Source organism: Sciurus vulgaris (assembly GCF_902686455.1).
Source record: "Sciurus vulgaris genome assembly, chromosome: 1".
In the NCBI taxonomy this organism is placed as follows: domain Eukaryota; kingdom Metazoa; phylum Chordata; class Mammalia; order Rodentia; family Sciuridae; genus Sciurus; species Sciurus vulgaris.
In genome coordinates, this window is record NC_136461.1 from 41502009 (window position 1) to 41520671 (window position 18663).

Sequence of the window (18663 nt, forward strand, 5' to 3'; positions counted from 1 at the left end):
TGTTACCAGGGATTGAACCCAGAGGTGCTCAACCACTGAGCCACATCCCCAACCCTTTATTTTTTATTTTGAGTCAGGGTCTTGCTGAGTTGCTTGGGGCTTTACTAAATTGCTGAGGCTGGCTTTGAACTCATGATCCTCCTGCCTCAACTTCCTGAGCTGCTAGGATTATAGGCATGCACTTCTGGGCCCAGCCTCTTTGTAATTCTAAATGAGGAAAATGTCCCCTTAATGAAGGGCTGATATATTTGTTGCTCTTTTACTTATAAAACTATTTGAATTAAAAAGTACTTAATAAATAACATTTGTAGCCAGGCACAGTGGTGTATGCCTATAATCATGTGGCTTGGGAGGCTGAGGCAGGAGGAATGCCAGTTCAAAGCCAGCATCAGCAAAAGCAGGTGCTAAGCAACTCAGCGAGACTGTGTCTCTAAATAAAGTAATCCTAGCTACCGGGAGAATTGCAAGTTCAAGGCCAGTGTGGGCAACTTAGTGAGACCTTGTCTAAAAATAAAAAGTAAAAAGGGTTGGAGTGTGACTCAGTGGTAGAACTCTGGGGTTCAATTTCCATTACTGCCAAAAGAGAGAGAGAGAGAGAGAGAGAAAGAGAGAGAGAGAGAGAGAGAGAGAGAAGGAGGAGGAGGAGGCGAAGGAGGAGGAGGCGGTGGCAGACGGGGGAGAGAGAGAGAGAGAGAGAGAGAGAGAGAAGATCTACTTACTAATAGACAATAAATAATGAACTTTTTTGTTTTAGGGAATGTTGTGGGCAACTTGGGACATTCCTTCTTCAGTCAAAGTTTTCTCGGCAGTAAAGAACATGGTGGATTCTTATATGTGACATCTACCTATCAGTCACTTCAAGACCTAGTTCTCCCAACCCCACCTTACTTGTTTGGGATTCTTATCCAGAAGTGGGAAACTCCTTGGGCTAAAGTGTTTCCCATCCGACTAATGTTGAGACTTGGAGCTGAATATCGACGTAAGTAGTAAAAAACATTTTCTTCTGAGCCATAACCAAGGCATGATGATTTAGTAAGTCTTAAAACTATTCAGAGCCCTTCTAATTTGGTGATACAATTCAGAAATAGTGTTTTGAAATAAATGGGCTAAATGTGGCCAGTTTCTCTACTTATTTTGGGTGTAATAGGAAGGAGTAAAAATATAAATGAGCAAGTGAGTGGTTATTAGTTTGTAAATTGACAAGTGTGGCACATCCCACACTTCTAGAAGCTGAGGCAGGAGGATGGCAAGTTACAGTTTAGCTGCAGCAACATAGGGAGATCCTAAACAACTTAGCGAGACCCTATCTCAAAATTAAAAATAAAAATGTGGCTCAGTGGTAAAGTGGCCCTGAATTAAATTCCCAGCACTAAAAATAAATAAATAAATTTACTGTTTTCATGGTTCATTGATAAAAACACAATCATCTCCAGAAAAATTAATTTGAATTTAAGAAATTTTTAGCAGTAAATCTGTAGTATATTGTGAGCCTGTTTATTGTCACTTTGTTGGAAAATAGTTATGATGAATTATATTTTAATGTAACCTAACAGCTACTTAAAGCTATGTTATGGAGGGCATTCTCAGTTAGTAAGGGCTACAGAAGAGTTCTTTGACCATGGCTGTGGCAGTGCACTGAGTTTTGAGTTAAAAAAAAAAAAAAAAAAGGACTTTAAATGTTAAATGCAAACTTTAAACTTTGTATCTTTGCCTAATTAAAAGTTCTTAGAGTCTAAAACTCAGACCACTTGAAGAAGATTTTCAGCTCTATCACTTATTAACTCAGTAATTTTGGGCTAGTCACTGGGGCCTTCTGATTATCAGTGTCTCACTCAAAATCTCTGATAGTTTTTTTGTAATTTAATGCTTGCTGTATATATTAACACTAGATATTAAAAGGAACAAATGAGGTGATAAATGAAACATTATTTTATATACCATAAAACAGTCTGTGCACTCAGCAAATCAACTTTATTCTTTCACTTATTTATTCATTCAGTAAGAACTTAATCAAGGTCTACCATTGTATCAGGAATCCTGGGAGTTCTGAAATGACTAAGACCTGGTTATAGGCTCTTGGGAATCTTTGTAAGAAAGGCTTATAGAAGTCATTATTACAGTGGTACACTGTGTTAAGATAGAAATGCTTTTAAGGTTAAGTTCTTTGAGAGTTTCAGGATGGACTCCTACCTTGACCAAGAATGGAGTTAGACAAAAACACTTCTTAGATCAACTTACCTTTGGATGGATCTGAAGGGATCAAGTGAATCAGCTAAATGAAGCACAGAAAGATAAGGATTGTATGAGAGCAACATGTGTATCTTGACTTGTTCTAGCATGTCAAACCTATAAGCTTGAGGGATGAGCCAGCCAGTATTATTATCAACTGGTATTTGGCTGTCCTAAGGAGGGTTCTGGTTAGGAGGCATAGAAGAGTGAACTCTTAAACTTCTTGAGCACGAAGGAATGTTTCCTGGATCACCTCAATCCAGTTTGAAGAAGATTACTTCTTAAGAACTTTTGGGTCATTTTTGGAACAACTGAAGCAAAATGCTTATTCTGGCTTAAGATTTGTCTGCTGTCATGCTAAATACTTCCTTTTGAAATTTTTTTTTTTTTTTTTTTTTTTTGGTAGATGGACACAATACCTTTGTTTATTTATTTTTATGTGATGTTGAGGATCGAACCCAGGGCCTCACATATGCTAGGCAAGCACTCTACTACTGAGCTACAACCCCAGCCCCCTTGCTAAATACTTTTTGAGCCCTAAATTTAATATGTTCTAATGAGCCTTTGTAATATTAAATTTTGAAAATTATATTATCCTTGATGTCTCTTTGCCCAGAATTTTAAGCTGCCTAACATTCTGGTCTTTTCTCATTTCCACAGTTTATCCTTGCCCACTCTTCAGTGTCAGATTTCGAAAGCCATTGTTTGGAGAGACAGGGCATACCATCATGAATCTTCTTGCAGTAAGTTGGGAATTTTTGTTTTCTTTTTTTCTTACTGGAATTTATATGGGCGAAGGAAGAGAGGGTTTTATTATTTTATTGATAATTATCTGCCTGCTGCTTAAGGAAGGTGAAGTTTTATGTTAGAGGAGAACAAAACATATATGCCCTTTTGAAATTATGTAATGAAATACTATAGGATTCCAACCCCTAATTATATACTTAATATATTAGTGACCTTGCAGAATTTTTATTAGGACAGGAGGTGTAAATAAGACATTTAGCATTTTGTCTTGTTTCCATTTTAATACTGGCATCGTGTGTGGGGGGGGGGGGGCAGAGGGAGAGAGAGAGAGAAAGATACTATTCAGCCAAAAATTGGTCAAAGGTTGTGCTCAAATACTTCAAGCCAGTAAGGCTCTGCTGATGGGTCTATATTTGGACTGGGATTTAAACTTCATTATTTTCTTATTTGTTGGGTGCTTTCATTTCTCTCTATACATATAAAGGCTCTGATTCTTTGGACAAAATGTTGGTCAACTTGGGTCTAGCTATTTCTTTCTCTGCTGCATATATGTAGACCAAGGTCAATTCCGGATATTTGGAATGTGTCTAAAGCTCTCTATGGCTGTCTCACCTTCCAGAACTCCTCCTTAAATTCTGACTAGTCTACATTTATACATAACTTGCTCCAAACAGGTTGGTGGCCTCAGACTAACAGAGCTATTGGCCTTATCTTTTAAAGGCCACTATCATTCTCTGGTTGGACTAAGCAGTACATGGGGACAGCCTCAGGCAAGAAGGTCACAGACTCATCTCTGTTGTTCTTACTTGTAGTTCAGTAGTTTCCATGAAAAACACTTTACAGTGTGTCCCATACCTTTGGTCTAATTTCAGAGCATTGAAATGGTCACTTTTGTAAACCATTTACCCAGCAATTAATTATTGCCACATCCAGCACTCTTCATTCCTTTGTGCAACTCTATATTTCCATCCAGTTTCATTTTCTTCTGCCTGAATAATTGCCTGTGACATTTCTTGTAGTATAGGTTCACTGGTGATGAATTCTTTCAGCTTTTGTATTTCTAGCAATTTTATTTCTTCTTCATATTTAAAAGATATTTTTGTCAGATTCAAAATTCTAGTTTGGCAATGTTGTTTGAGTTGTTAAATATGTTCTTCCACTATCTTCTAGTTTGTTTCAGATGAGAATTCTGTTTTCTTTCTTGTGTTTGTTCCTCTCTATATAACATTGTTTTCTTCTTTGTCTCCTTTAAAATTTTTCTTTTTTCTCTGATTTAGAACAATTTGATTATAGTGTACCATGGTGTAGGTGTAGTTGTCTTCATGTTTCCTGTGCTTGGGGTTCACTGAACTTCTTGGATTTGTGGGTTCATGGTTTTTATGAATTTTTTTTTTCCATTTACTCCTTCTCTCCTTCAGGAACTCCAATTACATATACATTAGATTCGTGAAATTTGTTGCACAGGTGAATAATTATGTATTTTATAGTTTTTTTCCCTCTGTTTCATTTAGTTTTTAATTCTAAGGACTTTAAGTTCACTAAATGAACTTTCATTTTTCAATATTTAAGCTGCCATTAATTCTATCCATTAAAAAAAGAAAACTAATTGTTATTTTTATCTCTAGAAGTTTTACTTGGGTGACTTTGTCTTTTATGCTTCTACTTAGCTTTTTGAACACCTAGAATACAATTAAAATAACTCTTATAATGTCCTTGACTGATAATTCTGACGTCTTATATCAGTTTTAGCTTAGTTTCCATGGATTATTTTGTTCTGCTTTGCTTTGTTTTCCTTATTTTGAGTTGTATTTTCCTGCTTCTTTGCTTGGTATTTTTCACTGGATGCAGACCTTATGATTTTACCTTGTAGGGTGCTGGATGTTTTTGTGTTTCTATCAATGTTCTTGATCTCTGTTGTTAAGTAATACAGTAAAGTTACTTAGAAACACCCTCCCTTTCCCATCATATTCTACATATTCTACAGTAAAGGGCAATTCTGGTCTTCTAGTAATCCTGGCCATAAAATTTATAATCTTTTTAAACCTCTTGTCCTTTTTACATTCCACATCCACGCCAGTGGCAAATATTGTTGATTTTCCCATCAGAGTTTATCTAGAATCTAACAACTTCTCACCACTATTTGAACTATTAACATACTGGTTTAAGTTTCACTCTCTCTTACCCAGATGTTTTTATTGTGTCTATCTCACCTCTTTTACACTTGCTTACTCACCACCTGTTCTTTATAGAGAAGTCAGATTTGTTAACAGGTCAAAAGCCTCCTTAGAGCAAAGTCAAAAGTTTTTGTGATTACCTATAAGAACCTATGAAACCTAGCAGTATGCTACCACTTTGGCCCTAACTCCTACCACTTTTGCTCATTTTGCTTCAGTCACACTGGATAGGGGGTGTATATGTGTGTGCATTTCCTTATAAATACTCATTGAGTACCTAAGGTGCTCCTGGCATTAGGGATCTAGCAAGAACAAAATAAGTGAGATTCCCTGCCTTTTCGAAGCTTACTTTAGAGGGAGAAGACATCTTTAACAATATAGAAATATAGAAAATGTTAAATGATATTAAAGCAGAGTAAGCATTCAAGTATTTGTTTAGTGTTGTATATAAGGGTGCGCAACTATAGAAATGAAAAGATGTACCCCATTTGTGTACAGTGAATCAACATACAGTCTATAAAAACAAAAAATAATTTAAAAAAATTTTTTAAATGTTGTATATAAGGGTATAGAAAACTATTTGGTTTATTTCCTTATAAGAATTTCAGACTAATTAGAGAGCTTGAATACATCCAGTTATTATATTTTCTTTATTTAAATAAATAGAATCTTTCAGTATTGACATTCCTTCCATTTGTGCTAACTTTATTACTGTAAGTCAAATCCTACTACTGATGAATTCTTTATTTTACTTTAACCTTCTTTTGCCCAGGACTTTAGAAATTACCAGTATACTTTGCCAGTAGTTCAAGGTTTGGTGGTTGATATGGAAGTTCGGAAAACAAGCATCAAAATTCCCAGCAACAGATACAATGAGGTAAGATTTATTATAAAGGTAAATTTTTCAAAGTTGAAAAACATGAATGAAAGTGAAAAATACATTATTACATATAAATTTTACTTTATTTTTGGTACTGGGACTTGAACTCACGTGCACTTTACTATTGAGCTAAACCCCTTTTGAGATAGGGTCTCACTAAGTTGCTGAAACTGGCCTCAAACTTGTGCTGCTCCTGCCTCAGCCTCCTAAGTAGCTGGGATTACTGGCATACATCATCATATCCTGCTCTAAATTTTACTTTTTTTTAAAAAAAATCTTTAGTTGTAGATGGATGCAATAACTTTATTTTTATTTTGAGCCACAACCCCACCCCTTTTAATTGACAGTGAAACCAGTTTATAATATTGTGTGCTTAGCTCAGCTATGTGGAATTTCATTCCAGAAAGGTAGTCTAACTTGTTTAGTCATTAATTATGTCTTTTGACCTTTTAATTAATGCTATGATAATAGTGACAGGTTTGCTTTTTGATTAAAAATCATAAAATTAACCATATGTCTGTAGTATTAGTGGTGGGATTTTTTTCATGGTCCCCTTTATTAGTGTGTGTGTGTGTGTGTATTTTAAAATTTATTTTTATCTTTATTTTTTGGTACCAGGAATTGAACCCAGGGGCACTTAACCAATGAGCCATATCCCCAGCCCTTTTTATATTTTACTTTGAGACAGGGTCTCATTAAGTTGCTGAGGCTGGCTTTGAACTTGCCTCCTGCCTCAGCTTCCTGAGCCTCTGTGATTATAGGCATGCACCACTGTGCCTGGCTTTTATTTTTTACTGTACTTAATGTTCAATGTATGTAAGTCCCAAAATAGCTTTTAATGAAGTTCCAAAAGCAAATTATTGCATTTGAATTAAGCTGTAACTATGATAGTGTCCAGGCATGCCTGTAATCCTGATGACTTGGAAGCTGAGGCAGGAGAATTGAAGTCTGACACCTGCCTCAGAAATTTAATGAGTCCCTGTCTCAAAATACAAAGTAAAAAGGACTAAGCATGTAGCTCTGTGGTAAAGCACCCCTGGGTTCAATCCACAGTATCAAAAAGTAAATAAAATAAAATGATAGTATATATACTATATATACATTAACAGATTTATACAAAGTTGTCTGTGCTTATGAAGTCTTTTTTGAATTTAAAAAAACTTAAATCAGTTCTAAAATGCCACTGGGGTTGTTGTGTTGTTTTGTTTGGTGTTGGGGATTAAACCCAGGGTCTTGTACATACTGAGCAAGCATTTCGCCACTGAACTTCACTCCTACCTCAACCATTAGGGTTTTATTTTAAAGAGAAATTTTAATAGCTTGATATAACAGTGGTTCAGGTTTATTGTTTATTAGGCAGAGTGGTAACTTCCCAATCACTTCTTCTAGTACTTCTTTTTAAATATTTATTATTACTTATTATCATTATTATTATTTGCTATGCTGGGAATACAAAACCAGGGCCTCACACACAGTAGACAAGCACACTGCCACTGAGCTACATCAGCAGCCCCTCCTTCCACTGTTTCTTAGATTTTATGGTATATTATAATTTCATTCTTCCCTTATTCTCTTTCCTTTCTTGCTTCTTATTTTCTTTTTTCCTTCTTCATTCAGATGTGTATCCACTTATTCATACATCCAGTAAATATTTTACACTTGATATACACCTAGAGTCCCACATTTCTTACTGGCTTGTGAACTCAGGGCTCAGCATTGTTATGAAAATGACCTGTATAAAAAAACCCGTTACCTGTGAAATTCCATGTAATGTGTTTCTTTGCTTGCTTTTGTTTTCAGAACATCAGAAAATCATAGAACATGTGCTTAAGTTTTTCTGAGGTACAATTACCATTCTTTAGCTATTAGATAATCCTACCTTAGAATATTGAAGAATAGCCCCCGCCTGCAGGTTGCTTCAGAGACGAGGACAGTGCAGCCAGGGACTTCCACAAGTAGCCCGGAAGTGCCTTTCTAGGCTAGCTTCTCGGAGCAGACCGCCCAGTGAGAGCCTTTCTACACAGAGCCAGCCACAAGTCCCCAAGCCAGCGGAGACCTCCGACCAGCAAGCAGCCTCTGGGATCAGGGCAGGGCAGCCAGAGACCTCTCCAGGAGGCACTGCCCCCCTCCAGCTGCAGGCTTTTTCCATGGGGCGATCCAAGATGGCGGACTAGAGGGTGACTGCATCTCCAGTCGCTCCAGAACCCAGGATTCAAGAAGGGGAGGCATTGAGAGACTCGGACTAAAATAGAAACACAGGGTGAGTCTCCCCCACCTGGTGAAGCTCAGCTGGGCTGCAGGCCCGGATTCGGGTGGCTTATTAGAGTGGGCAGGGCAGATAGAGTCTCCCCCAGGCAGCCCTCAGCACTCTGGCGGTGGGCTCCTCCCACAGGGCCAGATTCTCCAGCTTCATGGAGCAGGCCCCCCAGTGAGAGCCTTTCTGCACAGAACCAGAGCTCAGGCCCCCTAGTGAGAGCCTTTCTGCACAGAACCAGCGTGCTGCCAGCTCCGGCTGCCCACAGGTTGCTTTAGAGACCAGGACAGGGCAGCCAGACTTCCATAAGCAGCCCGGCTCCCTCTGGCAGGAAGCGCCTTTCTAGGCTACAGAGATACAGCCATGTCATTGTTCATAGCTGCTCAATTCACAATAGCCAGATTGTGGAACCAACCTAGATGCCCTTCAATTGATGAATGGATAAAGAAACTGTGGCATATATATACAACAGAATATTACTCCGCCATGAAGAATGATAAAATTGTGGCATTTGCAGGCAAATGGATGAAATTGGAGAATATCATGCTACGTGAGATAAGCCAATCTCAAAAAACTAAAGGATGAATGATCTCGCTGATAGGCGGAGGAGGACATATAATGGGGGGTAGGAGGGGTTAGCGTTAGGGTTAGGGTTAGGTTTAGGGTTAAGGATAAGGAGGGTGGTAAGAATGGAGGAAGGAAGGACTATATAGAGGGAAAAGAGGGGTGGGGGGGAGGGAAAAAATAACAGAATGAATCTAACAACATTGCCCTATGTAAATTTATGATTTTTAATTAAAAAATGGAAAAAAAAGAATATTGAAGAATAATAGATTAGACCATAGAGAGTCAAATCTTTAAAGGGAACTATTCATAAGCAATTTGTGCCTAAAAAGTTAAAGGAGAATGTGCTTTGAAAAGTTGTTTTATTTCTCACATTTGAAGTTTTGTTATCTATTTCACAAACTGTCCAATAGTAGGATGATAAGATGTCATCCCCAAATGAATAGTATACTTTTTCTATCCTTGATGTTTGCAAGGTGGCACTATGTGTTTAGAAATTGTATCTGTTCATATTTCTATAAAAGCAATGAGGCCCCCCAGATTTTTTTCAGTCCTAACTGAACACATTTATCACAATGGCTACCATTCATCTTACCCGTTTTATCTGAACTGTGCAGTTTCAGTTTTGGTATGCTGGTTCAGAAATCCTTGTTCCAAAGGAATAACTATATCAGTTATCATTTCTTATGTTTCATTTTCAGTTAATTTTATTGATTATTTTTCTTACCTGATTTAGCAGACTGATTTCCCTTCTCATTCAGTTTTCATTTTATCTCAACATAGGTTTATCTTTTAAAATCTTAGACAGTTGACTTGTGTATGTCCAATAGTTTTACTTTATAGTTGAAAAAGTAATTATATAGATTGTTTCCAACTTATAATGGCTCAACTTAGAATTTTTTGACATTACAGTGGTACCAAAGTTATGTGCATTCAGTAGAGACTGTAATTTGAATTTTGATCTTTTCCTGGGTTTAGAATATGCAGTGTGCATATGAGGGGCAGTGTCAGTGAGCTGAAGCTTCCAATCAGCCTCCTGATCATGAGGGTAAGCAACCAATGCTCTATAGTATCTGGTGTTGCCAGCATTTTTTGAATGCAGATATTCAATAAATTATATGAGATAGTCCATACATTATTATAAGATAGGCTTTATGTTAAATGATTATGCCCAACCATAGGCTAACGTAAGTATTCTGAGAAGTTTAAGGTAGGCTTGACTAAACTTTGATATTCTGTAAGTTAGGTATATTAAATGTGTTTTTGACTTAATGATATTTTCAGCCTACAAATGGGTTTATCTAATGTAACCCCCTCCTGAGTTGAGGAGCATCTGTACATATTTCTCTTAATCAGCACAATATTTAACTTCTCATTCATTTTTCTTCACTTAAAGCCAATAGTTATTGTTTTTGCTTTTTGTTTTTCCTTGTCTGTGTATACTGGCTTTTGCTTCATGGCTTTTGCACAGGTTGCTTCTATATTGGCACATACTTCTCTTACTCTTCACCTGCCTAACCTCCACTCATTATTCAGGTGTTAGCTTAAATGTCATTTTCTCTGATAGACCTTCATTTAACTCCTAACTGTGGTAACTCTCCTGTTACGTTCATTTCTAGAATTCTACACATACTGTTGGTAATACTCAGAACATATGTGATTCCTTGATGACTATCTGTTTTCCTTTCTAGACTATTAATTCTTGAGGTACTGTCTTATTTACCACTTACTCCCTAGGACAGAGTAGGTGTGTAAGAAATACATGCTGATTGATGACATGAAACAGAATATGAAAAGAAGTGCTGAAACTTCTTGTAAGAAATATTCCTTAAAAGTTCAGAGAAAGAAGAAAATTTCCTTATATCTTCAATGGTCCTGAATCCTTTATAGCTAGAATACCACAATGCATATAGGAAAAATTAGTAAGTGTTCATCAAATAACTAAATGACAGGTTTTATGGATAAGAATATTGTTTAGGAACTAGGAAGAGAAGGGTGGAAAATATCTTAAGTGAAAAAGGAATCAGATATTAGCCTAAATGAAGGGAAGCACCAGGAATGAGCATGTCTTGTAAGAAAATAGAAAACAACAAGCTACCTGGTATTAAAAGAGGAGGCTACCAGGGTGGTGAGTTAGTGGAAAATGAAGTTATGCAAAGAGGCTACTGGATTTTCAGAAGACTTAAAAAGCCAGGCAGAGGAAATTAGTCTTTCATATAATAGTTCGTAAAGAGCTTTTACAGATTCTTAAGCAGAAAAGCTGACTTAGTGGAAGTAAAATTTTAGAAACCCGAGTTTTAAGTAGTAATGTGGAAAATGTAGGTGGAGAGAATGGAAAGATATAAAGCTTGGAAAACTAGAAAAGGATAGATAGTACTTCTAACTGTGTAAACATTTTAATAAATAAAATAGGCATTGTATGTAAAATCTCTAAGCTCCTTTTGGTAAGGCTATTAAGATCCCTGATGTCTTAGGTAACCCTACTCATATTCGTATAGTGGGATTTTCATTATTGTATTAACTAACACTAATTGAATTAATAATAAATAAGTGGTATTTGTTTTGGACTGGGCACTAGTCTAAGCAAGTAAGTGTTTTACACTGACTCAATGAAATGAATATGGTATGTTCCTTTTTATAGATGAGGAAATTAAGTCACAGAACTTAAGTAATACGTACAGTCACATAGCTAGCAAATGGTAGAACTGTAATCAAACCCAGGCAGTCTGACTCCAGTGGCCCAACTATTAACCACTATAGTATAAACCACTACCAATCTGTTAGGCATGATGAGGTAAAGTAATTATAGCACTTTATTTTGGAGAGTACATTGGGGCTATTAAAATTGTACAAATGCTACTATAAAAAATAATCATCAATAATCCATTAAGTTTTGTATATTGCCAGATCACTGGCATGTCCAGTATGTCTACTTAAATATGGAAGTCCCATAGAACTAGAATTATGTGTGGGGCATTTCCTAATATATGACTGGATTTGATTTGATTTGATTTGATTTTTGGTGTTGGGGATTGAATCTAGGACCTTATATGGGCTAACATGCTCCACCACCGAACTATACCCCAACCTATAATTAACTTTTTTTTTAATGTTTGTTAAGATCAGAAAAAAAAAATAAGTCATAGTGGGAAAAAAAATCAGGCTTTGGAATCAAATAGACCTTGGGATAATTTTTAATTACTAGCTCTATTACCTTATGGATTAACTTCTGTTCTGGAAAATGAATATGCCTACCTTATTAAGGTGACACTTAAATCAGGTTTGTCAAATAACTAGTTGGTGCCTGGTATATTATAGTTGTTCATGAATAATATACTGTTGCTGTTGTCATTATCATTATCGTCATTCAGATTATTTATTTGATTAACTTTTATTGAACTTGTGTTACAGACTTCTTATTTGCATAGTCTTGTAGGGTTTAAATAATTTCCTAATATGCTAAATTCCTTTAAGAAGTATAAAGCTCATAAGTAAATCTACAGAAAGGCAGCCAGAGTGGTGAATGTTTTTGAAACCATTCTGGAAACCATTTTAGAAAGAAAATATTAATGTTAACTGTAGGCATTTAATGTGAGTAGAAGACTGTTAAGGAATGATGCAGCATCTATTGTGAATCTGCATAGATCCTATTATACATTCATATTGTGGGGTCATACTTGGCCCCAGGGTGCTCATTAGGACATAGAACATGAACCATAACTTGCTAGCAGTGTGGTATCAGGTGTTTGTCTTCTAGGACAACCCTTGCAACAGTCTGTGCAGCATTTGATATAGCCAACTGGGAGTTTTGTTATGTTTTGTTTTGTTTTGTGGTGTTGGCAGTCAAACTTAGGGCTCATCTGTGTTAGGCAAGCACGGTACCACTGAGCTACGTACTCAGCCTGGGAACATATTTTTAGACCTTTACCTACCCCAGAAGTTTGCTGAAATGCAAGGAGATGAGATTCACACCAGGCATTTGCAGGAGTCGTCCTGGCTTAGAAACCATCTTTATGACAGCAGCCAGTATGTTTTCTTACAACTTCATTGGCAGAAATTGCATGGCGTCTGTAGGGCGCATGCTGTGTAACAAGAGTGACTGTGCTCAAGGAAAATCAAAGGTATGACTGGCTATCAGGTGTTTTTGGTTCTAACTATTCAAATATAGTTTGTCAGTTTTTACTTCTGGTCATGCTGAAATGACAGAGACTGACTGTTGTGGGTTGAATGCTGTCCCTCCAAAGTTCATATGTTAATGTCCTAATCCCCATGATCTGAGAATGTAACCTTATTTGGAAATAAGTCCTTTAACAGGTAATAAAATTTGAAGGAAGTGATTAGTCTGGACCCTAATCCAATAGGACTGATATTGTGATAAGAAGAAAATATGGATAAAGGCATACAGTGAGGGAAGAATATGTGAAAAGACTTAGGGAGAAGATGGTCATCTTTAAGCCATGGAGAAAGACCATGAACAAATCCTTCCCATATAGCACTCACATGGAACCATCTCTGACAACTTTGATTTTGGACTTGATTTTGGACTTCTAGGCTTGAGAACTGTGACACAATACATTTTCTTGTTTAAAGCCACCAGTTTGTGGTATGTTATTACAGTAGTGCTAGTAAACTAACATACCAATCTACCTTAAATGACTAAATATCAAGACAAACTGAAAAAAAAACAAACACCATGAGCAATGGTGCAGTGAAGGTGAGTCCCAAGGTTTCCTTAATTTACTTCCTACAGTTTTCAGATCATAAGACAGATAGGCAGAACCCAAACAGACTGGAGGTCTCCCTGAGTTTGGGAGACAGAGTTGAGAATATAGGGAGCCCATGATGATTAGAATTTGCAAGGCAGATTACAAGAAATAGAATTCAGGAGATCTTCAAGGGATTTTTGTTGAGTCTTTAGCTTGTAACTTACTGATCAGTACATTACTTGAAGAATGCAGTGAAAAAGAATGGATAGGACAGTTCTTATGGAACCAGGAATAGTTTGCATTCTTATCAGCCACAATAAAAAAGTTTCCTTTAAAAGTTTCTTCACTAGGGAGCAGATAATCCCTAATGATCATAATTATCCTTAAATTCAGCTGCTCTGATTCATTTTAAAGAGCTGGAAAAAAAGCTTTGAAAGAATGAGAAAAAGTTTCATGTTTTCCTCTTAAGAAGAGCCATGGAAGATTAAAAAAAAAAAAAAAAAAAAAAAATAGACCAAAATCAGACTTCAAGGAATGAAAATGACAATGAGATGAAAAATACACTGGATGAGATAAAGGCAGATTAGACAATGCTGAAGAAAAAATTAGTGAACTTGGAAACATAGGAATAGAAATTATCCAAAATTATCCAAACACAAAGAGAAAAGACTGAAAAATTAAATGAATGGCATCATTGAGCTGTGGGAAACCCTTAGACAGCCTACTTCTGAAATATCCAAAGGAGAGGAAAAGTGGTGAATAGAAAAAATATTTGAAGAAATATGGTGGGAAATTCTCAGATTTAATAAGAACTACAAAACCATAGGCCCAACAAACTCAATAAACCCAAATTGCAAAAAAAGAGATGAAACATACATTAAGGAACTTCATAAACACCATAAGCAAGTTGCTTAAAGTGGAGATAAAGAATTCTAAAAGTACATAATGGGGAACATTTACATTTTATATTAAGGAACAAATATAAGAATGATAGCAGACTTCTCATGAAAACAGTGCAAGCCACAAGACAGTGCAGCAAGATGGGCATAGTGGTACATGCCTGTAATCCCAGCAGCTGTGCAGGCTGAGGCAAGAGGATCACAAGTTCAAAGCCAACCTCAGCAATTTAGCAAGCCCCTAAGCAACTCAGTGAGACCTTGTCTCTAAATAAAATACAAAAAAGGGATGGGGATTTGGCTCAGTGGTTAAGTGCCCCTGAGTTCAATCCCTGGTACAAAAAAAAAAAAAAAAAACCCAGTAGTGCAGCAAATTCTTTACTGAGAAAAGCAAGCAAACAAAAAAAAACCCTGTATTTTTATACCACGTGAAAATGTTTCAAAAGTGAAGGTGAAGTGTTTTTTTAGGTTTACAATGCCTAAAAGAATTTATTATCAACAGACCTATCATATAAGAAATATTAAATGCAATCACTCAGGGAGAGTACCAAATGGTGAAAATTTAGATCTACAGAAAGGAACAAAGAACAACAGAAATGGTAGATGTGTAAGTAAATATAAAATCTTAGAAGATAACTTCAAATATATACATGTTATATATTAATAACATTATGGAATTAATCACACATAGAAGCAAAATATAGGACAATAAAACAAAGAAAGGGAAATGGAATTATATAATGTGATGTGATATAAGATTACTTCAAAGTATATTGATAGATTAAAGAAACCACTAAGAAAAAATAGGTATAGCTAATAATCCAACAAAGAAAATAAATTGGCATCATAAAAGAATCTTGAAAAAAGAATAAAAAAGAGATATGACAAAAACATAATAGAGGAACTGTGGGCGGGGGGGGGAGCTCAGATGAGTGCTTGCCTAGCATGTATGATTCAATCCCCAGTACCTCAAAATTAATTAATTAAATAGATAGTAGATTTAAATCCAATAATATTAATAATTACTCAAGTATAAATGGTCTAAATACCTGCATTTAAAATGCAGAGATTTTATGTTCAAGATTTACCTATAAGTTATGTACAAGAAAACCACTTAAAAATATAAGAACTCCAGCTGGGCGTGGCACACACATATAATCCTGGTGGCTCCCGAGGCTGAGGCAGTAGGATCATGAGTTCAAAGCTCAGTGGTTAAATGTCTCTGAGTCCAATTCCTGGAAAAAAATAAAAATGAAAAATAAAATGAAGACAAATAGTTTGAGAGTAAATGAGTGGGAAAATATGAGGAAAACTATAGTAACACTAATCAAAGGAAAGAATATCCAAGTGTATTTCAGAACAAACAATATCACCAGGGATTAAAGAGATTAATTTTGAATTATAATATGACAGTTCAAGAGGATATAACAATTTTAAACATTTATATATCTAATAACAGAGCTTCAAGTAAGAACTGATGGAACTACAAGGGTAAATGAATATATTTGAATATTTTAATAACATCTCAATTGATAGACAAAAATCAGCAAGGATATAGAAAATTTTAACAACATAGTCAACCAGTTTGTCTTAATTGATTTTTATAAATACTCCACCCAACAACAGCATCAGAATACACATTTTCTTTTTTTTTTTCCGGTGGTGCTAGGGATTGAACCCAGGGCCTTGTGCTTTTGAGGCAAGCACTCTACCAACTGAGCTATATCCCCAGCCCTAGAATACACATTTTTTTTCTAATGCACACGCATATTCTTTGATGTAAAAGAAGTCTCAATAAATTTTAAATGATTTATACTATACAGTGTGTGATCAGGGACCACAATGGCATTAAATTAGAAGCCAATACCAAAATGATTTCTAGAAAATTCTCAAATATTTAGAAACAGAATTCATATTTCTCAATAATCCATGGATCAAAGAAGTCAAAAGGAAATTGCTATTATTGTTGTTGTTATTATTTTGTAGTCCTGGGGATTCAATCCTGGGCCGTATGCATGCTAGGCAAGCATTCCAACACTGAGCTGTTACACCTCCAACCCTTTGAATTGATGAAAATGAAAATATCAAAATTTGGTGGGCATAGCTAAAGCAGTGATGAGATATAAATTTACAACATTATTCATATTATGAAGACATTTCAAATTAATGGTGTACTTTTCTGCTTAAGGAATTAGAAAAAGAAGAGCAAATAAAAATAGCAATTTATAAAATAGAAGACAGAAAAACAACAAAGAAAATAAATGAAACTAAAAGCTGGTTCTTGGAGAAGTTTAGTAACACTGATAAACCTCAAGTCAGATTGATTAAGTAGAGAAAACAATTGCCTTTGGAACATGAGAGAGGTGATATCTGACAGGTCCTAGAAGGAAGTAAAGGAACAATAAAGGTACATTAGGAACATGTTTACACCAGTACATGTTCAACTTAGACAAAATAGACAAATTCCTTTTACATTAGGCTGTCACAAAAAGAAATAGATAACCTGAATAACCCTATATCTGTCAAAATAATCAAAAATTTTTTTTAAATTTTTCTTCAAAGTAAAGTTCAGATTGAGGTGGTTCCATTGGTTACTTTTACCAAACAATGAAGAAAAGAAAAATATTTCTATACAACCATGTCCAGAAAATAGAAGAGGAGTCACTCTTTTGAGTTCAGACTTAAGAGTTAACCAATAACAAAACCCGGAAAAGACAATAAAAAATAGGAAAACTACACATCAGTATTTCTTATGAAGAAAGTTGCATAAATACTTTTGGTAAATTCACTCCAATAATATGTAAATACATATCACAATTCATCAAATTATACACTTTAAATATGTTCATTTTGTTTATTATGTTAAATATAACTCCAGAAATCACTTTTTTCCCCCTGCCAAGGTAGTGAATACCCAAATTTTTATCAGGTCAATTAGGGAATGTAGCCAAATAGTTAACCTGTCAAACTCTCATACAAAATGGAGCAAAGTTTTGTTAACCCTTTGCTCAAAACGAAAATACAGGAATAAAGAAGTTTGTGTTAGTGTGATATAATGCAAGGATCTGTGAAATCATATATTTGTACAATCCTCCTCCATCTTTTATAATTTAGGCTGAAAGTTAGACTGAATACCCTCTTGAGATTCATTCCCACACTGATTCTAAAATCAGAGTTTTGGTTTATTTTAATTCAAGACTACACATATTCTTCAGAGGAATGTGAAATTATGAAAGCATAATTTTCAAAGGTTTGTTGTAGCACTAGTCAGAACAGATGGTGCTAAAATCTGTTTGAGGAATGCTTGATTTTTCTGGCCTTCAAGGAATACATTCGTTCAAAGAAGAACAATAATTGATGTAACTATTCCCAGTTTATATGTAAAAGACAGTATTTAACCATAGCTATAAATTCAAATATAAGATCCCCAAGGAGACTGTACCACAGTACCTTCACTCTGTGCAAAAGGAATCACTGCTGAACTCTGTATGCCCAAAATAAGACTCTCTTTACTCTATGCTTACTATGCCATTGGTAGGAGTGGACAGTGGCCCTAGGACACTGGTGGTCTAAAACTCTGGCCTTCTCTGTCAACCAGAAATCACAATCTTGCTGCCACTTTTGGCCTCAAGATATCAACTCTAATCTTACTTTTATTTCAAGTACCCCAAGAAACCCTGGACCCCTCAATATGATCTCTCATCTCTCACAACTTAATTTTTACTTGTGTATCCTCCTTTCTGACCCCCTTTCTTGCTTATTTGTGAGAATCCAAGGGCTCAGTCCCTGTAAGTCTTATGTGTTTATATCCATTTCCTTAGTGATCTACTCCTTGGGCTTAAGTATGCTCTTGTATTCCAAATACTTTCTTTCAGCCTGAGTCTCTCCCCTGATTTGAAGACTCAGCTCTCTTACTCCCCATGTGACATCTCTTCTGTACAAGTATTTCAAAATTAGCAAGTTCAACTTGGTCCTCTTTAATTTTCTTCAAAACATAGTCTTCTTTCATCTTTCCTGATCTAAATTAATGGCAGTGTGATCATCTTTCCAGTTACCCAGTTACAAAATTTTTGAGTCATTTTGAATCTTATTTCTTTCCCTTATTGATAGTCAAACCTGTTAGGAAATTCTGCTAGCTTTACCTTCTAAAAATCTCTAACATCCAACTGCCTGTTGGTCCTTGGACTGATACAGTCTCTGACACAAATTTGTA

At 35.7% G+C, this 18663-nt stretch overlaps 1 protein-coding gene across 2 annotated transcripts in view; it reads left to right on the forward strand.

The window, feature by feature from the left end:
* The window catches only part of ZFYVE9 (zinc finger FYVE-type containing 9), a 219118-nt gene that overhangs the window by 156844 nt on the left and 43611 nt on the right, over positions 1–18663 (forward strand). For both annotated transcript variants that reach the window (XM_079154200.1, XM_079154201.1), the window contains 3 exons: positions 755–979; positions 2890–2972; positions 5923–6027. In XM_079154200.1, the coding sequence (XP_079010326.1) occupies positions 755–979; positions 2890–2972; positions 5923–6027 (413 nt within the window). The remainder of the gene's footprint in view (positions 1–754; positions 980–2889; positions 2973–5922; positions 6028–18663) is intronic.